The sequence below is a fragment of the Bacillus rossius genome, chromosome 17, assembly GCF_032445375.1.
Source record: "Bacillus rossius redtenbacheri isolate Brsri chromosome 17, Brsri_v3, whole genome shotgun sequence".
Lineage (NCBI taxonomy): Eukaryota > Metazoa > Arthropoda > Insecta > Phasmatodea > Bacillidae > Bacillus > Bacillus rossius.
This window is the reverse complement of record NC_086344.1, coordinates 10,270,194-10,296,044: the sequence shown is the minus strand read 5'-3', so window position 1 is coordinate 10,296,044 and position 25,851 is coordinate 10,270,194. Positions and strand designations below refer to the sequence as shown.

The window sequence follows — 25,851 nt, the reverse complement described above, 5'->3', positions numbered from 1 at the left end:
GCACCAGGCTAGCTCGTGCGTCTAACCATTTGTGTGGGTCAATCGGCCCCAGTGTGCTTCCCTAGACACAGTGGCTTGGATTTAATAGTGTAATTTAGCTGCTAATGAAACATGATGGCACTCACTATTCAGCATAGATGGCTGGTGCCTAACTACCCAACAGAAACACTCATTTGCACTCGTGAACGTGGGTTACGCATATTTATTGACGAACATGGATGGTACACGGCACTAGACTTGATTAGTTCTTTGGACAGAAATGGATACGATACATGAGAATTACATGACAGTATACTCTTGATTGTGTTACGAATATCTCTTCCTAGGACAGTTCGTCGTAGGGGAGGTTTAGTGGTCACTTAGAGTCGGCCATGTCTGTATATTAAAGATAACAGGCGGTAAGCCAAATTCGTGTGTGCGAATTAATCACATTAAATTAATCCCGAGGGGATGTGGTAAAGTCCGGCAGACGTTTGCTCGGCTGCGTTAACTAAAGCTCTGTCTCCTGGAGCCGGTCAGGTCCGGATAATGGCTGTCCTTAAGGCGGCCCTGTGGCCCGTGGCCTTAAGGCAGAAATTTACTACGTCCGGGTTAATCCCTGCACCGTAAAAACCGACGCGGGGTCGCGTGAGGAGTTGACGTTAAAGAAGGTTTGAGACATGACTATAATTACCAGTGTGAAGAATCAGAGAATTGCTAGTTGAAGGCTCCCCACGGAAAGAACACTTTCGCCCTGGGCCGCGAGCTGATCAGAACTGACAGAGGGTACTGGCATGCGGGAGGGGGGGGGGGGGACAATTCCGTCGCACACCAAGCCACGAGTCAAGAAAGAGATTACCGTTATTCGGTTTAATATTTGATAACTTACTCACTAAATGTACATGACCCTTGTGTGATTAATTATTCAGGTGATAATGTCATTTCTAAACATTGACTAAAGTTTTAATTGCTAACATTGAAACTTTATTATTTGAAAAAATGAGTCAAAGGAAAGACTCGCAATTAAATCTTAAAAACAACTGGTTGTGTTTATGTTTGTGGTTTGTTCTGGATGTTGCTTCAGCACTTTACCTTACACTTAATTTAAGCCCTTTGGCCGTGATGAAACTTAAGGGCGTTCATTAATTACTGTGCCCTGAGGGGGCTTGCACTCGTGTGCTACGACACACTTTTCGAATTAGGTGTTGATTAAATGGGATTGTTTTACGAGTGCGTTCAACGATTAATTGACGGTTGTTCGCACTGGGTGGAGTTCTATGGCAAAATTGTAACTCTGGGAGTACTTGTGTCACAGCTCCGCGCTTGACCTGGGTGTGTTCCACCAGCAGGAGCCAATACTGGCGAACTGAGACCGGGCTCGGATGGCCTCCGGTGGTACGACATCATAGCATTATTCTCTTGATCAAAGAATAAGTTAGTCATTTCAATGGCTATACCGTATCATATTTAAATGACAGATAAATTAAATTTATACTTATGACTAAAGAAAAATTACAAAATGAAAAATTTAGTCATCCTTACAACTATATACTAAGTATAATGAAAGAGAAGAGTTTTAGGGTAGGTGGCAGGGTCAAAGACAAGGTCAGACTCACCCAATACTATACCTGCCTTCCGACTCAACTGCTTCTCCTCAAACCCTCCTTTTCTGTCTGTCAATTGTAATAGTGTTTGGGTTGGTTGTTATCATGAACTTGATTTCTTATTTAGAATTCCACTTATATTTGATAATTTCATTTTTTCAATAAATAACCTTGGCTTTTTACATGTTTCCATATTTATATTTTCTTCAATGAGGTTTATAAGGTTAAGAAATTCCAGAGGGACAATGTTATTAATATTATATTGTTGTCCAGCGCCTCGGTGCAGTTACATGTCCTCGCTGGAGCTGGTGGGTGCAGTTACATGTCCTCGCTGGAGTTGGTGGAGTCTGTCTCCTCCACGGCCTACTCCTGGTTGCTGTCCTAGGGCTGCAGGGGCTGGGTCCTGGTCTGGGACCGGCACCGGGGTAGAGACAGCATGGCGGGTACGCCTGCCCGCGCCGTCGGCCCGGCTGCCAGACACTACATGTCCTCGCTGGAGCTGGAGGAGTCTGTCTCCTCCACAGCGTACTCCTGGTTGCTGTCCTCGGGCTGCAGGGCCTGCACGACAGGGGCTGGGTCCTGGTCCGGGACCGGCACCGGGGTAGAGACAGCACGGCGGGTACGCCTGCCCGCGCCGTCGGCCCGGCTGCCAGACACCAGCCCTCGCACCTTGCTCGCGGTCAGACCACGCACCGTGGCGCCCGCCAGTGCCGACCGGAACTGCCTCATCGACGCCACCTCGAACCTGTCGCACATCGCGCTCTAGGCCAACTGGCACACATCTCTGTGGAAACTGTTTAATGCAAAATAGTAGCATAAGGATGACACAAGCTGCACCCAAAGTCGTACATACAGACCGTAATACCAAATGTTTAAAACCTTTACAATTTTTCAAATTCACCTGCCATAGCCAACTGTTTGAAAGTTCTACCAGCAAATAAGCTTGCACGTGTGGTCTACAACATATTAGTAGCTGCCCTGGTCGAGTGATCAGATCAGCCGCCTCCAACTGAGACGATCGATTCCATGCCCTGCAGGGCATATCCAGATTTTTCACAAGTTGGAAATGTGGTAGACGTTCCCATGAGCAGATTATTTTTCGCGGATTATTCCCATTTCCCTTACATATTAATTCCTTCAATGTCTAATTTACCTCATTATCACTAATGACCCTGATGTAAATTATATGCAGTGTTTCAAAGTATTAATTTATTTATAATCTCCTTCTCTAAATTCTAACACACAATGTTCAAACATTAAGAGTATGTTTTGCTTTTTATTTTTTTCAGTAAGCTTTGACAATAAGGTAAATTTTCTTACTGAAAATGTGAATACCTATCAAATATTTCTTAAAGCATTTACTTAATGTTTACTTGGCGGTTTTTAACACTTCTCTCGCGAATATTTGTGCAGGAAACACATCCAATACTCAGCAAATATGCAGCTTAAATATTTTTTTTATTTTTTTCCAACCACATCATTTTATATAAAGTGTGGAATATTTGTATGTGACAGGTTGTTATAAAAATAGTAATAATACTAATAATAATAATAAACATTGGATATCTGTCAATACATGAGACGAATGCAAGTTTTTAAGTGTGTAGCACAAAAAATAAATTTCAACACTTATGTTGTGTGAAATAGTCTGATAATTTTTTTTTTACTATATTATGGTTGCAAGTAGAACTAAAGAGAGTAATATATTACAAGCGCTCCTTGCAGGGGTGTTTGAAACTAATGAATTTGATGCTAGCATTTATGGTAGCTGACTTATGAAAACATAAGCTTTCCCAAGATTGACTGGAGGTGACGACAGTAGGATAGTGTGTGGTGGGTGGATAGCGATGGACCGCTGTGCCATGGAGCGGCTGCACTCACCACTCATTGGCGACCTCGTCGTAGCACTCGACGCTGGCCGTCGTGGTGACGCCGTTGAATCCACCCACGGCGTACATGGCGTCGTCCACCACCTCGAGCATGAAGTTGCTGCGCGTCTGCAGCACGTCGGCGATGCGCGTCCACGTGTTCGTCCTGGGGCTGTACACCTCGGCGCTGTTCAGCCGCGAAATGCCGTTAAACCCACCTGCAACACCAGCCTCCGCTGTACTCCCCACCACAGGCCGCGCCACCAGACATGCAGGGCGTGCAAGTGTTCCAAAACAGCACCATTTAACTATCGTTCCTACCAACAAGCTCTGTCGCCTGCAACCCGCCAGTCTCCATGACAGTCCCAATGTACTCCCCACCACGGGCCATGCCGCAAGAAACGCAGGGCGAGCAAGTGTTCCAAAACAGCACCATTTAACAATCCTTCCTACCAACAAGCTCAATCACGTTTAAAAAGTTGCTGAACTAGAATTTTAAACATGTCTTTCGTGGTTTAGGCTTTACTTTGGTAAGAAATAACCTTCCAAATCTTCTAATACCTTATTATAATCACATAACATGTTTATTAACTGGCGTGTATAAAATTGAAAAAAAAATTTTTTTCCACAAGTGATGAGTCTCTTGTTTTGACGACCGAACTGACACTTGGAAGCCAAATAATCTAACCATACAATACACAAGCAACAAATTTGATCATGTGTGTGCATGGAAACATGTCAGTGTTGCTTGTTTCAAACAATGCTGTTTAATCAAGGAAACAATGTATTGCTGTAATTTTAATTTGTTGCTTTCATCGAAGATCGCTTACATGTATGGAATGATAAATAATATCTCTGCTTGATAAATAACTATCTTTTCCATAGTAAAGATACTGTAATTGGTTTGTCGGTATGGTGGATGGAGACAAAGTAGGACTACTCGCCGACGACGTAGATGCGGCCGTGGTAGGCGCAGCAGGACACGCCACTCCTGCGTGACGTCATGTTGGCGACAAGCCGCCACTGGTCCAGCTGAGGATCGTACACCTCCACGGAGCTGAGGCACTCTAGCCCCGTGAAGCCGCCCGCTATGTATATGCAACCTGCAACACAGTCCTCATGTCGCTGCGCCTCAGATATTATGCAACACCTTCATAATTGTGACGCTAGAACCAGGTGTTTACACTATTCAATTCAATCACAACCATCTTTACTTTTACTGTACTACAAGATATGATCGAATGCAAGTATTTTTCTGGCTTCTCTTCGTCTTCCCTTTCCATTAAATAAGCACCAGAATATCAAAATAAATAAATCATTTAAATTAACATCAATATAATAAAGGGTTACGTAAGTCAAATAACATAAAAAATTAATATTATGACAGTATTTTTCTGATTTTTTTTTTGTCGTTGTTAGTGATAGTAGTAGTGGTTTGGAGGTTGTTAAGGGAATAAACAGGAATTTTTTATACAGATTTATTTCTGATTTGTAAAAATACAAATGAAATGTTTTATTTTTCTACGTAGTTTATTTTAATGGAAATACATTTTCTCCATTGGATAAGAAGCTTTTTGATCCCTTCATGAAAAACATTGGATGGTTGCCGCAGTAGACGATTGCACAAGTACTGTTCGACCACAGCACCATCCTCAAATCTTTCCCCTCCTAACGTCTCCTTCAGTGGACCTTCCACAATATCACGCATGGCCTGACTCTGGTATGTGATGGATGTGAGTGTGAGGACCGTATCCCCTCTCCACTCCCCGCCACTGATTCCCCGGGCTGCGCTGCTACGTCAATACTTGAGTCGAATGAACCAAGTTCCTGTTCATAGTTGAATGATTCTTGTCTATGAATTTTGGAAGACGGTGGTAGGGAGGAGAGGATCTGAGGGATTGGGTTAAGGTGGTAGGAAAAGTGATTGGGTTGTGTGAATAAGAGGGTTTGGAGTAAGAAGGGTTTTGGAGGAAGGTGTGGCAGGAAGAGAAGGATTTGAGGTGTTTGATATAGAAGTAGAGAAATAAGGGAATCTATAGAAGGTATAGAAGGGCGTGGATGGGAGGATGGTAGGGAAGAAGTGTGTTTATGAGGGAGGTGTAGAAAGAAGTGGAGCGTGAGAGGTATTGGGAACGAGGGGGATACTATGAAGAGGAAACAGGAGGGTGGCAGTAGTAGGAAGAGTGGAAGTGAGGACGTGCGGTAGACTCACCGTCGAGCGTGGTGGCGTTGGCGTCGGAGCGCTGGACGCTCATGGGTGCGATGAAGGACCACTGGTTGGTGCACGGGTTGTAGCGTTCCGCCGTGCTCTGCCTGTTGGGGCGGTCGTAGCCGCCCATGGCGTACAGCAGGCCGTCAAGTGCAGCGACACTCACGTAGCACCTGCGACAACCCCGGGCCACTTCTAGCGAGGCTTCAACATTATCTTCAAATTAATATATATATATATATATTGGATGACAATTGTTTCTTACAACCAGATATTATAGTGATCCCCAAACATGGGACATTCAGTAATACAATGAGTGCTTTGTATTAACATGCTGATAATATGCCTCTGATTTTTGTACAAAACCTTATTTTTTGCTTTCCTAATTTTCGTTTTACACCTCCACATCGGGAAAGCTCACAGGTATGTCTACGATGAAGACCCCTTCAATGTTATTGGTGTTCGAATTCGCTTCCTGTGAACTCACAAACCTTTATTTATCTCTGTTCCTGTTCTCTGCACATAACATTTACACCAGAACTATGTTTTAAACATAACTGCTAATGATTTAAAATATTTTCAGTGATGATATTTTTTTTCAATGCTACAAGTAAGTAAGTCAAACACATGCTTAATCATTTAGAGGAGCTAATGGCACCCGTCCAGTGGCAGATGTACGGGAAGATCAAAGGAGCACGTTTCTATTCCAGAGGACAAGAAAATTGATGTTCGTAAAATATCAGAAATTGAAAAAAAAAATTGCTCCTGTAAGCAGAAAGAAAATTTTGCAAAGGAGCATACCCAATGTAAAGTCCATTTTAGGGGTGACTATTAACAGACACATTTGATGCAATTCAATTTATCGGAAATACGCTTTGTGAATATAATTCAATATACAAATATTTGTTTTCAGAAGAAGTGTTGTCAACCGAAAAAATAATTACTGTATCTTATTATTACCAGTATCTAGTTATCTCAGTGGTGGCTAGTGTTCCAGTGTCTAGTTATCTCGGTGGTGGCTAATGCTCGTGTCTAGTTATCTCGGTGGTGGCTAGTGCTTCAGTATCTAGTTATCTCGATGGTGGCTAGTATTCCAGTATCTAGATATCTCGGTGGTGGCTAATGCTTCAGTATCTAGTTATCTCGGTGGTGGCTAGTGCTCCAGTATCTAGTTATCTCGGTGGTGGCTAGTGCTCCAGTATCTAGTTATCTCGGTGGTGGCTAATGCTCCAGTATCTATTTATCTCGGTGGTGGCTAGTGCTCCAGTATCTAGTTATCTCGGTGGTAGCCAATGCTCTAAGATGTAGACTGACCTGCGCGCATTCATGGGCGCCACCTCACGCCAGACTCGCCGCTCCGAGCTGAAGCAGCGGCACGAGTTGAAGTAGTTGACGCCGTTGAAGCCGCCGACCACGTAGAGGTCGCCGCCCAGCGCCGCGACGCCGTGGTAGGCGCGCGGACCCTCCGGGTCCTCTTCCTGAAGCTACAAGCACACCTGAGTCCAGCACCTTGCCATCTCCTGACTGTGTGGTTGCCAGTGGTGCCGTACTGAGCACAGACCTCGTGGTGTGGTTAGCGGCTCGCCGGCTACCACTCAGGGAGGTTCCAGGAGTCGGTGCTGCTTAAAACTGGCTCCTGGCAAACACTGAATGACCAATGAACTATCATCTTACTAAATATATCATAGAAATAACATTTAACTTAATTAAAGTACTGAGCATGTGCTTTAGATGTTACAGTTTTGGATTCCTATTACAGACAGCTGGTTGTTTCTATTCATTTCCCGAAATCACTCAAGGATAATGTTGGGAGGTTTTAAACAAGTATAATTTGTCATTTCCAGTTACGTAAATGTCAAACATGTATTAAAGATAAATAAATAATGGTAACATGTTCTACATGTTCTAAAAAAAAGTTTTATTTTCATAAGAGCTTATAGTAACCGAATATTTATTTATTTCAGGAGATATTTTTACATGACACATTGAAGTTACATCATTGAATTCCGTATATTGGTAGAGGATGTAAAAGCAACTATGAAGAAAATATTAATACACAGACCAGAAAAAAAACTCCCTAAGCTTTCAAAAATTACTGATTCTAATTCATTAGCAGCGACATGGCACGTGTCCACCGGGTAAAGTGAGTGAGTTTAGTGAATGACCAGTATGTTGCCTACCTTATGGCGATCATAAACTTCTTCAAACTACCAATATGTGGCCTTTATGTCATACAGTACTATGATGCCATGTGCGAAACACTATTTATTAACAAATATGGTGATTTCATCAAGTATCACGTATAGCTTGCCACGGCAATTATGGGTAAAACAACATTCGCCTGAATCAAAATGACAATCGAACGTATGTCAACTAAACATATCACAATTTTTGTTTCAACCAAACATTATCTTCATTTCACTCATTTACCATTCAACAGCTTTGCAACTTTTCGCAATGTTGGTAGTATGTTGTACAAAAAAAATGCAGTCGTACAGCTCGATACAGTCAGTGGGCATGTCCCTCCCCAGAGAACATGGACCTCGCCACTTAGTACTGTGACATGGCTCCAATGGTAGATGAAGTCGTACAGCTAAATACTGCCAGAGAACATGGACCTCGCCACTTAGTACTGTGACATGGCTCCAATGGTAGATGCAGTCGTACAGCTCGATACTGCCAGAGAACATGGACATCACCACTGAGTACTGTGACATGGCTCCAATGGTCGATGAAGACGTACAGCTCGATACTGCCAGAGAACATGGACCCCGCCACTGAGTACTGTGACATGGCTCCAATGGTAAATGCAGTCGTACAGCTCGATACTGCCAGAGAACATGGACCCCGCCACTGAGTACTGTGACATGGCTCCAATGGTACATGCAGTCGTACAGCTCGATACTGCCAGAGAACATGGACCTCGCCACTGAGTACTGTGACATGGCTCCAATGGTCGATGAAGTCGTACAGCTCGATACTGCCAGAGAACATGGACCCCGCCACTGAGTACTGTGACATGGCTCCAATGGTAGATGCAGTCGTACAGCTCGATACTGCCAGAGAACATGGACCTCGCCACTGAGTACTGTGACATGGCTCCAATGGTAGATGCAGTCGTACAGCTCGATACTGCCAGAGAACATGGACCCCGCCACTGAGTACTGTGACATGGCTCCAATGGTAGATGAAGTCGTACAGCTCGATACTGCCAGAGAACATGTACCCCGCCACTGTGTACTGTGACATGGCTCCAATGGTCGATGAAGTCGTACAGCTCGATACTGCCAGAGAACATGGACCCCACCACTGAGTACTGTGACATGGCTCCAATGGTCGATGAAGTCGTACAGCTCGATACTGCCAGAGAACATGGACCCCGCTACTGAGCACTGTGACATGGCTCCAATGGCCGATGCAGTCGTACAGCTCGATGCTGCCAGATAACATGGACCCCGCCACTGAGTACTGCGACATGGCTCCAATGGTCGATGCAGTCGTACAGCTCGATACTGCCAGAGGGCATGTCCCTCCCCAGAGAACATGGACCCCGCCACTGAGCACTGTGACATGGCTCCAATGGTCGATGCAGTCGTACAGCTCGATGCTGCCAGATAACATGGACCCCGCCACTGAGTACTGCGACATGGCTCCAATGGTCGATGCAGTCGTACAGCTCGATACTGCCAGAGGGCATGTCCCTCCCCAGAGAACATGGACCCCGCCACTGAGCACTGTAACATGGCTCCAATGGTCGATGCACTCGTACAGCTCGATACTGCCAGAGGGCATGTCCCTCCCCAGAGAACATGGACCCCGCCACTGAGTACTGCGACATGGCTCCAATGGTCGATGCAGTCGTACAGCTCGATACTGCCAGAGGGCATGTCCCTCCCCAGAGAACATGGACCCCGCCACTGAGCACTGTGACATGGCTCCAATGGTCGATGCAGTCGTACAGCTCGATACTGCCAGAGAACATGGACCTCGCCACTGAGTACTGCGACATGGCTCCAATGGTCGATGCAGTCGTACAGCTCGATACTGCCAGAGAACATGGACCCCGCCACTGAGTACTGTGACACGGCTCCAATGGTCGATAAAGTCGTACAGCTCGATACTGCCAGAGAACATGGACACCCCCACTGAGCACTGTGACATAGCTCCAATGGCCGATGCAGTGGTACAGCTCGATGCTGCCAGAGAACATGGACCCCGCCACTGAGTACTGTGACATGGCTCCAATGGCTATGCAGTCGTACAGCTCGATACTGCCAGAGAACATGGACCTCGCCACTGAGTACAGCGACATGGCTCTAATGGTCGATGCAGTCGTACAGCTCGATACTGCCAGAGAACATGGACCTCGCTACTGAGTACTGCGACATGGCTCTAATGGTCGATGCAGTCGTACAGCTCGATACTACCAGAGAACATGGACCTCGCCACTGAGTACAGCGACATGGCTCTAATGGTCGATGCAGACGTACAGCTCGATACTGCCAGAGAACATGGACCTCGCTACTGAGCACTGCGACATGGCTCTAATGGTCGATGCAGACGTACAGCTCGATGCTGCCAGAGAACATGGACCCCGCCACTGAGTACTGCGACATGGCTCCAATGGCCGATGCAGTCGTACAGCTCGATACTGCCAGAGAACATGGACCCCACCACTGAGCACTGTGACATGGCTCCAATGGTCGATGCAGTCGTACAGCTCGATACTGCCAGAGAACATGGTCCCCGCCACTGAGCACTGTGACATGGCTCCAATGGCCGATGCAGTCGTACAGCTCGATACTGCCAGAGAACATGGACCCCGCCACTGAGTACTGTGACATGGCTCCAATGGTCGATGCAGTCGTACAGCTCGATACTGCCAGAGAACATGGACCCCGCCACTGAGTACTGCGACATGGCTCCAATGGTCGATGCAGTCGTACAGCTCGATACTGCCAGAGAACATGGACCCCGCTACTGAGTACTGCGACATGGCTCCAATGGTCGATGCAGTCGTACAGCTCGATACTGCCAGAGAACATGGACCCCGCCACTAAGTACTGCGACATGGCTCCAATGGTCGATGCAGTCGTACAGCTCGATACTGCCAGAGAACATGGACCCCGCCACTGAGCACTGTGACATGGCTCCAATGGCCGATGCAGTCGTACAGCTCGATACTGCCAGAGAACATGGACCCCGCCATTGAGTACTGCGACATGGCTCCAATGGCCGATGCAGTCGTACAGCTCGATACTGCCAGAGAACATGGACCCCGCCACTGAGCACTGTGACATGGCTCCAATGGTCGATGCAGTCGTACAGCTCGATACTGCCAGAGAACATGGACCCCGCCACTGAGTACTGCGACATGGCTCCAATGGTCGATGCAGTCGTACAGCTCGATACTGCCAGAGAACATGGACCCCGCCACTGAGTACTGCGACATGGCTCCAATGGTCGATGCAGTCGTACAGCTCGATACTGCCAGAGAACATGGACCCCGCCACTGAGTACTGCGACATGGCTCCAATGGTCGATGCAGTCGTACAGCTCGATACTGCCAGAGAACATGGACCCCGCCACTGAGTACTGCGACATGGCTCCAATGGTCGATGCAGTCGTACAGCTCGATACTGCCAGAGAAAATGGACCCCGCCACTGAGTACTGTGACACGGCTCCAATGGTCGATGAAGTCGTACAGCTCGATACTGCCAGAGAACATGGACCCCGCCACTGAGTACTGCGACATGGCTCGAATGGTCGATGAAGTCGTACAGCTCGATACTGCCAGAGAACATGGACCCCGCCACTGAGTACTGCGACATGGCTCCAATGGTCGATGCAGTCGTACAGCTCGATACTGCCAGAGGGCATGTCCCTCCCCAGCGAACATGGACCCCGCCACTGAGTACCGCGACATGGCTCCAATGGTAAATGAAGTCGTACAGCTGGATACCGCCAGAGAACAAGGATCCCACCGAAGAGAGACTGACCTGCGTCCACCGGTCGGCGCGGCTGTCGTACAGCTCGACAGAGCTAGTGGGCGTTCCGGCGCTCCAGCCGCCGATAGTGAACAACAGCTCGTAAGGCAGCCGCGGGCAGGCATGTGGCGGCACTGCCTCCTCCTCGGAGCTGGAGCTCGCGTCGTACATGTACTTGAGGACGCTGATGACGATGGGGCGGCAGCGTGGGTCCCCCACCACCAGCTCATGGTTCTTCACCTGTACGCATCGCGCCACACCTTTAACTACACGGCTTGCTTTACCAGATGTTTCACTATCGATACCTTGCATCGAGGATTACATACTGACACTTTTCATGGATAGCACCTGCCTTTATGGATCCCACACTACCAATACCTTGCTTCAATGGATCCCACATCACTAATACCTTGCTTCATGGATACCTCACCACCAATACCTTGCTTCATGGTTTCCACAATACCAATAACTTGCTTCAATGGATCCCACATCACTAATACCTTGCTTCATGGATACCTCACCACCAATACCTTGCTTCATGGTTTCCACAATACCAATACCTTGCTTCAATGAATCCCACATCACTAATACCTTGTTTCATCGGATCCCACAGTACCACAATCACATCAAACTTCATATATGAACTAGTTCTCAATAGTTTATGTGGTTACACTACAAAAACTCTACTACTCTATTATTTTACAGTTTGGTTAGACTCCTTAGAAAGATCAAGGATAAATCTGGAGAGCAGGATATCGTAATTTTTAAAGAATCAAATCTCTATCCTCGCTTGGATTGTAAAATTAAAGGAAACATTGGCCATTTTTAACATTATCAGACCCTATGATAAAAATACGAGTCATAGATTGATATCTACAATTGTAGAAAATGTAGTTTTCTCGAAAATCTCTATTGGTATTTAAAAATCATGCCAAGATTCAGTATAAAACAATTACCACTTGTCGTTACACATAATTTTGTGCTCTTGCAAGTATAAATTCCAGTTAGTGACATGCACTGCATGGGATCAAGCAAAGCTGTTGTGTGGTGGGTGCTCACGTGTGTGATGAAGTACTTGGCGTCTATGAGCCCCAGGCGAATGCAGCCCAGCAGCTGTGGCATGTGTTGCTTGCGCGCGTCCAAGTCGTGCTGAAGCCACCTGAGCACGCTGTGCCACACCACCTCCTCGCACCTCGCGTTCAGCTCGTCGCAGCTGAGCACCTCACTCAGCTCTTCCAGGGAGAGCTCCAGCAGGTCCTCGCTGTCCTCGCTCACGGCCTCGAAGTGCTGCATCATGTAGCCGCGCGCCTGTTCCTCCAGCTCCGGGCACGCGTAGAACCTACGTCATGGCAGGAGCGCGATCGCTCAACCACGAGTTCTTTAAGCGTCTCGCTAAGTTAAGAGATTATTACAACTATGGTTCAAATATTTTTATTCTCAGAAGGACCAGTGCAGAGACAACTGTGCAAATAAAGCAGGGCTTTCCAGTAAAGCAGTGCTTTCCAGAAGGACCAGGGTGGACTAGTGTAGAGATATCGATTGAGCAAGTACAGCAGACTTCCCAGAAGGGCCAGCTTAACTGGTGCAGAGATATCAACTGTGCAAATAAAGCAGGTTTCCCCGAAGGGCCCATATGGACTGGTACAGAAATATCAGCTTTGCAAGTAAAGCAGGGCTTCCAGATTGTCCCAATTGTACTGATGCAAAGATATCAATGGTGCAAGTAAAGTAGGGTTTCCAGAAGGGCCCAATTGGACTGGTGCAGAGATATCAACTGTGCAAGTAAAGCAGTGCTTACCAAAAGGGCCCAGTTGTAGTGGTGCAGATATATCAGCTTTGCAAGTAAAGTAGGGCTTCCCAAAAGGGCCTATTTAACTGATGCAGAGATATAACTGAGAAAATAAAGCAGGTTTCCCAGAAGGGCCCAGGTCGACTGGTTCAGAGATATCAGCTATTCAAGTAAAGCAGGGCTTCCAAGAGGGGACCAGTCAGACTGGTGCAGAGATATAAACTGTGCAGCAAATATGGGTTTCCAAGAAGTGCCCAGCTCGACTGGTGCAGATATATCAACTGTGCAAGTAAAGCAGTGCTTCCCAGAATCATCCAGCTGGTCCCGTCACGCTACCTGGCGAACTTCATGATGGCGACGCAGTTGTCGGGACGCATCTCGCCCGCTATGAAGTCGCAGCACGTCAGCTTGGCGCCCATCACGGCAAGGAAGTCGCTGGCGATCAGCACGCCGCACACGTTTTCATCGTCCAGCTGCATGATGCGCACGTAGGCGTAGTTGAGTATGGCGGCCATGTGGCTGGCCGCCACGCCGTGGATCTTCACCTCGACTGGCCGCGCGCCTCCCACGGCCGTCGTGAACAGCGTCCTGCACCGCCGCCACACTTACACTAGTGCATCTCTCCAATGGGATTCAGTGTGGTGGAACAAGGACATGAGTCGTGAACAGCGTCCTGCACCGCCGCCACACTTACACTAGCGCATCTCTCCAGCGGGATTCAGTGTGGTGAACAAGGACATGAGTCGTGAACAGCGTCCTGCGCCACACCACACTTACACTAGTGCATCTCTCCAACGGGATTCAGTGTGGTGGAACAAGGACATGAGTCGTGAACAGCGTACTGCACCGCCGCCACACTTACACTAGCGCATCTCTCCAACGGGATTCAGTGTGGTGGAACAAGGACATGAGTCGTCAACAGCGTCCTGCACCGCCGCCACACTTACACTAGCGCATCTCTCCAGTGGGATTCAGTGTGGTGGAACAAGGACATGAGTCGTGAACAGCGTCCTGCACCGCCGCCACACTTACACTAGCGCATCTCTCCAGCGGGATTCAGTGTGGTGAACAAGGACATGAGTCGTGAACAGCGTCCTGCGCCACGCCACACTTACACTAGCGCATCTCTCCAGCGGGATTCAGTGTGGTGAACAAGGACATGAGTCGTGAACAGCAACCTGCACCGCCGCCACACTTACACTAGTGCATCTCTCCAACGGGATTCAGTGTGGTGAACAAGGACATGAGTCACAACAGCGTCCTGCGCCATCGCCACACTTACATTAGTGCATCTCTCCAGCTGGATTCAGTGTGGTGGAACAAGGACATTCGTAACAAGACCCGAGCTGGTGTTTCTGATGCAGTGCACAAGTGAGTAGTATGTGTATGTAAAAACACTTTACAATTTAAACATTCACTGTGATCAGGTATGTTCGAGAACTAAATGTAATAATTATAATATTTATTTAAATAATATACACGACTATTCGGGGGCACACTCTGATGTATGTTTCACAATGCGATGGGAGTGGTACATGCTCCTGCCAAGGGATTTACTCGTTTATGTTGTATGAGCTGATAGTTGTCCATCTAAGTCTCTGAGGAATGGCCGTTCGTGATATTTGGGAAGTATTTTTTAATTGTTTCCTACTGCGGGAGGTTCCATGGTGTGGATTGTGGATGGGTCCGACATCTTGGATTATACATAAGGGTGGTAATTTTTCGTGTAAATGTCCCAAAAATTCCTCAAAAACGACTGAAAAAGCTCCAAAATGACTAAAAATTCATATAATTCGAGGACAAAATTTATTTTTAATTTGTAGGGATAATGTCCCATTTTTTCCTCAAAATATTTGGAGAGGTCATCAGAGATGGGAGAGTAATTCCCGCGAAATGCGAGCTTAGGGACGTTGTCATGTGAGACTCCCTCAGAGGCTGCAAACTACGGAGCACTTGAGCACAGTCATCACACCTCACATTGCGTGCAGCTTTCCAAACCCATCCAATATCGGCATTGTCGACTGCCAATTGCAGGGAGGATGATGGCTGTACGCAGAGTTTGTCTTGTCGCCGGATGACAGGGGAAGTACGGTAGAGGTACGGGTGAACACAGCCAACCTTTTCGTGGCATCAAAAGACCACTCCTTAAAGTTATTCCCCTGTTAAGATGGCCAATCCTTTTCCCATGCATAACAAACTTAGTTATTTATAGGTACAGTCAACAAGTAAAGTTAGATAGGTAGTACTAAAAAAATTGTGTCTCGGTAGCTACTCTATTTTGATTTCAACAGACACCCAAAATACCCAAATAGTGATGAGGGAAGGGGGGTCACTATGAAATACCCTGAGAACCCAGTAGAGTCAATTGGGAGAGTGGGAGGAGTTTTCCGTATAGGCCTCCAGAAACATAAATGGTATTGAAAATCACGAAATTTTGCTAAAAATCATGTACCTATCTTGAAAAATAGGCCAAACTTTGAATAGCTGCATCTCCGAAATTATTGGACTTATAATAAAATTTCTGGTCTCAAATTCTTGAAAATGTAATCTTATTTAAAATTAAGTAGAACAGAAGTTGCCAAAAAGCCAGTCCTACGGGCTCAAATTCAACAAAAACTGAAAAAGAAAAAAAAGAAAAAAAAAAAGGTGGAAAATCTTGAATATTTCTCGATTTCTGACAATGACGCGGTCCTCTGCCGAGGTTGGAAATCTTGGGGTTTAACATTTGCTTTTCATCATAAAAAACGTATCAGAAAATAATAAAAAAAAACACCTGATCTGCTGCATCGTTCACCCCCTCTTCACGTCTAGTGCGACTGGACCACTGGGTGGGTGTTGAACCATTACAGGTCAGGTATTAGAGGTAATGTTCGCAGGCTTTCACGGCCATTGTCTGAAGTGGCTCGGCTTCTGGGTTGTAGCCGCGTTACGTTTCGGTCGACATTGCAGTCGCCATCATCAGGGAGCAGTTGCCAGGGACGTCGGAACAGGGGGGGGGGGCAGCAGGGGCGAGTCGCCCCCATGCTGTTATGCATGTGGGGGGGGGGGGGCGAGAGTGGCATTTCGTCCCCCTCCTTTTCCCAGAATAAATGTTTGGTCCTAGTAGTATTTTTCTCAACCAGTAGTTACAAACGTTGCATTGATCACATTGATTATAGAAAATCAAATTCATGATTGTCAATATACTGTAAAATGATTGAATATTCCTAGATGGTATTTTTTTTATTTAATTTGTACTACATCTACTGTCAGAGTAGTATTTAATACATACCTACTACGTCATCGAATTCTTGGAATGGTGAATTTAATATTTTGGTTCGGAAACTCATTACATAGCACAATTTTGCATTTAAAATTCCAAATTTTTCCGGGGGAGGACCCCTGGACCTCCCCCCGCTCTAGGACTGAGGTAAGTGTGATACATCTTTTCGCCCCCCCCCCTCCCCCCTCCTCATGAGGTAAAAACATCCGCCGATGGTATAGGAAATTCCAAACGACCGGATGTGTTTGTAAAGGAAAAAGCACGGGACGACTAAAAGTGTTTGTGCAGGATGTTGACCGTGTCAGAGCACCTTACCTGCGTGGTCCTAAGAAATCTGTTCGGAAAGCAAGTCTTGAACTTCAGTTGCTGAAGACGACCTTGTGGAAGGTTTTATGAACATGTTTGCACGTGCGTCCACACCGGTTACAGTTGCTACATGCTTTTAAGGAGCACATATTGAACATTTGTAAGAAAAACTAGGTTAGCTTATCTTCAAATTGATGGTTTGTTGTAAATAGTCTAAATTAATCTGTTATAATATACCATTTAAACTGGGACATTCTTCAAGGAACACACTATATTTTATGGGGCTCCACGTTTGTAAAATATGATGTGGAGGTCACGAAAGTGTTTTATCAGTGAGTACGCAACGAAACACCGTTTTGTGTAGGTCTCAACTGTTGAGTAAACGTTCCGACGCCCCTGGCAGTTGCTGCCTACTGCAGGCAGGCAGGCAGGCGACTGCAACCCAGCAGCCGAGCTGCTTCTGGGAACGGGAGACGCCGGGCAAAGTGCCCGGATGGCTCGTGACCAAGCACACACCAGGATCAGCGAGGGAGGCACCTGAAGAAGGGGCTGCAGGCGGACAGGATGGCCCTGTGCACGGGGAACGAGGCGCCGTCCTCCAGGGAGACCACGGCGTCGCACAGCTCGTGGTTCCTCCACAGCTCGTGCAGGATGGCCAGCGCCTCCAGACTGAGGGCGCGCCGCGCCTCGCTGCCCGTCGAGGGGCAGAGCTGCTCCGAGGCCGCCATGCTCCCGCGCGTCACCAGGCCCTGCAGTCCTCCGCCCGCTTACCGTTCCAGAACAAGCAGTGGCGGATCCAGGATTCTGGTTCGGGAGCGGCTTGACCCAGCTGAGGCTAGGCTTTATCAAGGCAAACACTAAAACAATAGTGGGCCCAGATGCTTTTGGAGGGGGCTTGAGCCCCTTAGCCGCCCCCCCTCCCTTCTGGATCCGCTACTGGAACCAAGGGATTACTACCCCCTTTGATCGGGACGGTGTTAGAGCTTCAGCCACGACCAGGGGCTGAGACTACCCCTGCCTCACTTGGCTGACCAGACAGTTGGCTGTGTCCTCAGCCCTTTGACCTCGTCAGCACTGCTGGCACCCACCTGCGGCTCCTGGCAGACGAAATGTATTTCACGAAATCATATCCATTTCATATAAACAGGCAAATCAATAAAAATTATTGTAAAATATGTATTGAAAACCCCGCCAATTTACTTAAATCGCCTACAGTTATTTACTGTCTCCAGGGGCGCAACAACAGGGGGGGGCAAGGGTATTTTGCCCCCCCCCCCTCTGAAACCTTGAAGTGGGGGCAAACGGGAGCAAAGAAAGTGCTGTGTAATCAATTTTTAGATAATAAAACTGCTTAAATACCACCATTTTCCACCTTGAAATACAAATTTTCCCGGGGGAGGACCCCCGGACCCCCCGCTTCAATAGGGGGGATCGATGATTATTTATAAAAAAGTATATTGCCCCCCTTTTGGAAATTTAGTTGTTGCGCCCCTGACTGTCTCTCCCTGGTTGATTCTTGCAGTCAAATGCTTCCTCCCCAGTTAGCACTTCATTGCCTTCTGAATCACAATTTTTTTTTTTTTAATTCGCGGTGTCTTAAACAAGTAAGCACTGAGACTGTGTGCCAGCAGAAAGCGTCCTTATCTATTAGAAGACAGCGTTCAAAGCTACTTAGTGCGCGAAGAATGAATAAAAACGGGAATTAGGTGAAATTATTTATTAGAAGGTGTTTCCCTTTTATTAATACATTTTAATGTGGCGAAATTTCTTTATATATTGTATCTCATTTAATATGTGATATAATCAAACAAATATTCATATGTAAATATTTAACTTAATTTTTATACCAATATGCATAAAATGTGCAATTTTTTAATAGTGTTTAAACATTTTATATCTAATAACATCAGTTTTATTATATAATTTTAAGCTTTGAATAGTTTTTTTTGTTTACAAATTTTTCAAACAAATTTGTAACTAAAGAATTATTTGAAAGAATAATATTATTACAAAATTTAAAGAATTAGTTTAAAGATTTAGTAAACCTAACTAACTCAAACATAAATTGTGAAGCTACCCTGCCTTTTCATATCCTTCCCTTAAAAAGGCTTTTGTTTTACAACCTGGATGCCTATAAAGGGTGCCATGCCCCTAACTGGCTGGGCCGGGTTGTATGACTAATCACAGAAAATTATTATTTTCATTTTTTTGTATCTTTTGAAGAGGGCCACTCTCAAGACTGCTATATTTTAATAAAATTTCCTTGTTAGTTTTGAAGGATGATGTGATATTTACATTGTATCCTGAATGTTACTTTTATTAGGAAAAAAAAATTCAATTTGTTGTCAAAAAAATCTATGTGAGAACCAACACTGTATGAATGTAGCTTTATAGTATTAATTACTTACTGGTAATTGCAGATAATTTTTGTTTACAACTTAAAATTTCTTATGAAAAATTTCCAGTCCCTTACTGACGCATTCATTTTAAGCTCCTCTTGAATGGCCACTTATACAAACGACAAAGGTAGGAAGTGTGTGCTATCCAAACAATGCGGAAAAAGTTTCTTTAAAGTATTTAATATAAATTTAATGTAAAAATTGTTTTTTTAAATAATTTTTCATTAAAATGTACTAAAAATTATAAAGGAGGTTGGCTCTGATCAAAGTGAAATGAAGGCTTTTCCAGTCGCCACACTGTGTTTATATTTTACCAATACGTAAATAAATGGACAAGAACCTATGTTTTCAGTTGTTTTTGTTAAAATGTTATTAAAATATAATTTCCAGACTTGTGCAGATAATGCACTTAATTGTCTATTCAGGTAACGGAACAATATGTTTGCGCACAGTGCCCAGTCTCTTATTCATGCGGTCGTGAACTTCGCGTGTGTGGTGCGTCGCTGCTACATTCGTGCATCTTGTGCGCCGAGAGAGAATGTTCCGTAACACAAGAGGGCCACTGCACCAGGCACCTGCCAGTTGACAAATACAGAAGTGTACACCCTAAAGAGTGCAAGAGAGAGCCTGGTTGGAACCTACGAAGTATCTACCGAGATTTAGGAAGAACATCAGAGAGTGAATATTGAGTAAACTATTTTTCAAGAGCCCGAAATATTCATTTGAATAAATAAAACGTCCAAACTAGGGAATGACATGTAATGGCGTGCACTCTCGTGTTTTCGTTTCAGTACCGGAACACAGCCCATCAGCGGTGCTTGGATTGTGACGGGAGAGAGAGATAGCTTGTGGGTAACTGGTTCCCGTGTCACGCATGCGTCCATTCCTGTGTACTCGCCTATATCTTTGAATATATATACTGTATAGAAGTCGCGAGTGGATAGGATTTACTCTACGTTTTTCAGAAGCGTATGATGAGCAGCTTGGGAACTTCACCGCTGCAGTGCGCTGCCGTAACGCCCTGTATCGTCTTAGTTGTTATTTACACGTTAGAGCGCAGAACTGTCGCCCGCTGTCATTCCCCGCACACCCCACCTATCATTCACTGCAGCTCAAGGTCGTTCAACAGGAGGGGGAAGGGGTGTTTGAAGAGTTCGACACTTGTCCGCTAGGGACCACCACAAGTCAATGCCCTAGAGACGGTGGCGATTGTGGCGGTGAATTAACCAACTACCTCAAAACAGTATTAGAAATGTTAACCTGGGCTGGCGACTTCTATACAGTATATATATTCAAAGCCTATATCCTCCGTGTCAGCTGCGAGAGACGTGGACACTCTGTGCCCGTCCGACCGCGGAGCGCATTTGACGACCTGGCAGTCAGACCCGCCCCGCGCACAGCTGCGAGCATGTGCTGGGAGACACCGCCGCAAGGGGTCGTCCATTAATCACGTGATGCTTTTTTATCAAATTTTTAACCCCCCCTCCCCCCTAGTGATTTGTGGTGAGGTTTTAGACTTCCCTCCCCCCCCCCCCCCCCAACAAATCACGTGTATTTTTTCGGTACAAAATATTTTTAAAAATTTCAGAATAGTATCTTTAAATAGAGGTATAATCTAATTTAATTCTGGAAAATTAAGCACAGCATGTATATTCGGCGCCAAAATCACAGTCTTACTGGCGACTGGCAAGCCGAGCCGGGCGGGGATATTGTTGCCTGGCTACGGCGAGTCAAGGTCACGCGTCGCTTTTCGGTTTGGTAGAAATCGCGTGAAAGAAATAAATACACGTGATATCTCTCTACACCCCTCCTCCCCCCTTGTGATATTTCGTGATTTTTCCGAACCCCCCCCCCCCAACCCCCTTTTTTCAAGCCTCACGTGATTAATGGACGATCCCCAAGCAACGAAGCCACCAACCACCTACACCTCGCAAGAGTCACCGCTCCAGTACTCACCTCTTCAGGGCGGGCTGGTGTCTCCTCCCAGGGATGTAACAGCACGTGGTTGGTTACTTGTGAATTTTGAACTGTACCGCGGAAACTGTAGGCGAAAAACGGAGATTTAGAAACTGTTTATGTGATCACGAAACTTAATTTACTGCAACAATCCGATTGTTTCTGGAGAAACGTTTTTTTGATCAGAAACAAAGCTTAGTATTTATTTAGCTGATTGTTAACCGCAGCATTTTAAAACGTATAGTTAATAAGGGAAAACAAATTTTGGGAAAATTTGCAGCAATTAATTAAGCTCTATAAATTGGCTGTAACAATAATGATTTAAAAAAATAATTTTATCATTTTGTTGTTAAGAGGTTTTAAATATTTTACGTACCAAGGATTACATTAATATTGACAGAACTCAGTCATTACTAGAGACCTGAAAAATTCGCGGATTCATTTCGTGATAGGCTAGAATCAAAATACATTTGCCTTTTTACCGCATCAGTGATAGGGCCACAGTTAATCTGAATGACACTCGGCCAATGAAAAACTTTCAACAAAAGAACTATCGAATCACGAGCGTCCCAGTTAACATGTGTCGCGAGTCAGTAGCCAATGAGCAAAAGTAATTTTCCCGCGTGCATAGAGGATCATGGAGTCTATCCTACAGGTCACTGAAATCGCGAATTTTTCCGGTCTCTAGTCATTACGGATAAAGTTCGCGATTAATTAGTGAATAAAGTAGTACATAAAATGGAATCCAAGCCTAGGAGTCTGAGTGCGAAGCCGGAGCATCGATTCGCCATCTTGGATTGTGGCGTCATGGCCACCATATTGGATGACCTGAACCCCGGCCGCCATTTCGAATTATGACATCTCGTCCTCCATTGTTAATTCAGAAATCTGGGATTCCACCATCTTAGATTATGATGTCACAGCCGCCATCTTGTTTTCTTCTGCTGGAGGCTGCTATCTTAGTTTCGCCTCATAGAAGTCCCCACCTTGGATTATGAAAACACAGCCGTCATTTTGTTTTTCTACTGGAGTCGCCATATTGGATGACATAATGTTAGCCATCTTTGTTTTATGCTGTTTGTTTCTAGAGTGTGCCAGCATCGCTCTGTCTCATGCATTTAAGGTCGATGTGTCATTACCTACCAGTGTTTTTATGACCCTCAAAGATAAATTAAAATTTTAATATAAAATACATTGGAAGTGAGGTGATTTGAAAAATGACAACTCGGACCTCTGATATGGAGAATTTACGACTTTGACCACGCATCCTTTGACACATATATCAGACCAATAATGAAATGTGTATATTGACTTATAATTATTTTAATAAAAATGTATATCACTTTTTGGAGGCTGAGCCGCCATCTTTGTATTCAATGCTTTCTACTATAAGCGCTAGTGTGGCATGCATAGTACTTACATCATATGCTAGAGTGCACTGATACCACAATAGTTTACTTTTGACCCACTATATTACAGCAGTGCAGATAACCATATCGTGGTCCATTTCGTACACCGTTTAAAAAATCTGTACGTTTTATCTTAGAAAGTAGGAAAATTTCCAAAAAAAAATATATACTTATATTAATATTTATTTATATAATAATTTATTCCGTCAATTTTGGTCGTTGGTTCAGTAGGTACTTGGTTAATGCAAATAAGTTAATTTTAGACTAAAAATAATTACTTAGTAAAATATAGTGGAAACTCCCAAAGCAGATGAAATTCTCAACGACAAGGCGCCAGTAGGCCACTGGTGTCATACTGGGCGCCATCTTGAAAATCTGTGATTATTTATCAAAAATTACGGGGGGGAAATTAAAAATCATTAAAAAAAAAGACTTATTTATAAATTTGTAAATTCAATTGATTTCCGTTCTTGGTTCGATCCTTTATTGGTGCTTAAAATAATTTAAGCTTAAAATAATTATTAAAATTATTTCCCCCTTTACCTTTTGACCATATTCACTACGAAAAATGTCTAACCCAGACATATGTCAGACTAACTCGATATCACTACGAATACCATGGAGGTAAAATTAAGCGCTTTTTAAGATTACTAGAATACTAACTGCAAGTGTATTGGCCAAGTGTCTCCAAACCATGATGTCTTCTTTGTAAATGCTTAGTATGAACTACATCCAAGAAAAAAACAGTGCCAAGAATATGGATAGAGCATTTCCGAAACACGAGGCCTTCTTTCTCAATACTCTCCATACCTTTCAACTAGGCTATGCACAATGTCAGGCGTATAGGTCAAGTGTGTCCCAACCACTAGGCCTCTAAACCACAAGATGAGACGGACCTTATTTTAAAATAATTTTCAGTAGATTTTCTAAAAAAAAATATTTAAATTATTGTTAGTTTAGAGTATCATTTAATTGTTGTATATATTTTTTAATTTTTATTTTTGATAAATAGTAAATGTTTTAGGGAAGACTGATAAAGGAAATGAGTGTTAAGTTGGCACCTTTTAAAGACTCTAGAAAGTTTGAAAACATTTAAGATGTAAGAATAAAATTATATTTAGGTTTTAGTAAAAAGATTAAATGCATTTAAGAGGTATATTAATTAATTTTATATGCCTACTTAGTTTTAAGGCATGGTTATTTCTAAGAGATGTGCTGAAACCTAATATTTAAGTGTGTGCATTAGACGGTCACGGTCGCGGGATCTGCGGCGCGAGGCGAGGGAGTAGCAGTGACACGAGACAGTGACCAGTTGACACCTGGTGCGTGTGGGCTGGGGGTAGCAGTTCCGTGACGCAGTGACTCGTTGACATCAAGCGCACGCCGGCCGATTGCGCAAGGAACGGGAGTAGCAGTGAAGCGACACAGCACCCGTGACCTATTAGACCGCTCGGACCGAAGCACGAGGAGCGCTAGTAACAGTGAGCGAGATAGTGAAACTTTGACGGCTGGCGATCGCGTGCCGGAGCAAGATGAGCGTGGGTCGCAGTGACACGTTGACTGACGGCCCGAAGCGAGGTGTGGGAGCAGGAGTGATGCGAGACAGTAACTGGTCGACAGACTACGCACGTGGGCCTGTACGCGAGGAACAGTAGTAGCAGTGACTCGAGACAGTGACTCCTTGAATGCCGGCGCCGGGAAGGATGCACGAGACGGCCGAGGAGTTCGAGTGTAAGAGACGGCGAGACTCGTGCGTGTCGGCTGTCGACGAGTCACTGTCTCGTTCCACTTCTACTCGCGCTACTCGCGCTACTCGCGCCTGGGCCCAGCGCGTGTCGACTGTCGACGAGTCACTGTCTCGTTCCACTTCTACTCGCGCTACTCGCGCCTGGGCCCAGCGCGTGTCGACTGTCAACGTGTCACTGTCTCGTTCCACTTCTACTCGCGCTACTCGCGCCTGGGCCCAGCGCGTGTCGACTGTCGACGAGTCACTGTCTCGTTCCACTTCTACTCGCGCTACTCGCGCTACTCGCGCCTGGGCCCAGCGCGTGTCGACTGTCAACGTGTCACTGTCTCGTTCCACTTCTACTCGCGCTACTCGCGCCTGGGCCCAGCGCGTGTCGACTGTCAACGTGTCACTGTCTCGTTCCACTTCTACTCGCGCTACTCGCGCTACTCGCGCCTGGGCCCAGCGCGTGTCGACTGTCCCGCGTCCTCTGATTGTCAAAAATTTCACCTTTGAATACATATACTGTATAGAAGTCGCGAGTGGATAGGATTTACTCTACGTTTTTCAGGAGCGTATGATGAGCAGCTCGGGAACTTCACCGCTGCAGTGCGCTGCCGTAACGCCCTGTATCGTCCTAGGTTGTTATTTACACGTTAGAGCGCAGCACTGTCGCCCGCTGTCATTCCCCGCACCCCCCGACCACCTATCATTCACTGCAGCTCAAGGTCGTTCAACAGGAGGGGGAAGGGGTGTTTGAAGAGTTCGACACTTGTCCGCTAGGGACCACAAGTCGATGCCCTAGAGATGGTGGCGATTGCGGCGGTGAATAAACCAACTACCTCAAACCGTATTAGAAATTTTAACCTGGGCTGGCGACTTCTATACAGTATAAATATGTATATTGAAAGGTTTCACTAAGGTTTTCACTGCTACTCCTGCTCTTGAAGCCGCGGGCCGCGTGCAACGTGAGACGAGGAGTGCTGGCCCGCCAGCTGTCAACCAGTCACTGCTACGGCCGGCGCGCGCAGGCAGTCGAGCAGTAAGAGAAGGGGGGGGGGGTCAGTAACCTTCTCCGGCGCCCCTGCCACCCGCTTGCTAGGCCACTGCTCCCGCTCCTTGCCCCAATACCCACGGTCAAGTCACTATTTCACGTCACTGCAGTTCCTGCCTCGGCACGTGCGCGCTGTATGTCAACTAGTGAAGTCTCGTGGTACTGGTACTCCCGCTTTTGACGCCTCTGCCCGCTCGAAGCTTCGGCCTGTGCGTGCCGGCCTACACCGTGTAGGTAAATTCCTCGCGACACTGCTTTACCCGCACTCGAGGGATTTGAGTCACTGTCCAGCGTCACTTACA

The 25,851-nt window shown here is 45.8% G+C and overlaps 1 protein-coding gene across 2 annotated transcripts; it reads right to left on the bottom strand.

Annotated features, from left to right (window-relative positions):
- Positions 1–1,759: 1,759 nt before the first annotated feature.
- On the bottom strand, positions 1,760–21,532 carry LOC134540808 (kelch-like protein 10). Of its 2 annotated transcripts, none has more exons than XM_063383749.1 (10): positions 21,361–21,532; positions 17,543–17,771; positions 13,774–14,025; positions 12,708–12,987; positions 11,661–11,888; positions 6,975–7,144; positions 5,664–5,833; positions 4,396–4,554; positions 3,465–3,669; positions 1,760–2,328 (listed from the first exon to the last, which is right to left on the bottom strand). In XM_063383749.1, the coding sequence occupies exons 2-10, from the start codon at positions 17,731–17,733 to the stop codon at positions 2,064–2,066; spliced, it is 1,920 nt and encodes a 639-aa protein (XP_063239819.1). In that variant the 5' UTR covers positions 17,734–17,771; positions 21,361–21,532; the 3' UTR covers positions 1,760–2,063. The 2 variants fall into 2 exon arrangements, with proteins under 2 accessions (XP_063239819.1, XP_063239818.1); XM_063383748.1 differs by having other exon boundaries at positions 17,543–17,754.
- Positions 21,533–25,851: the final 4,319 nt, after the last annotated feature.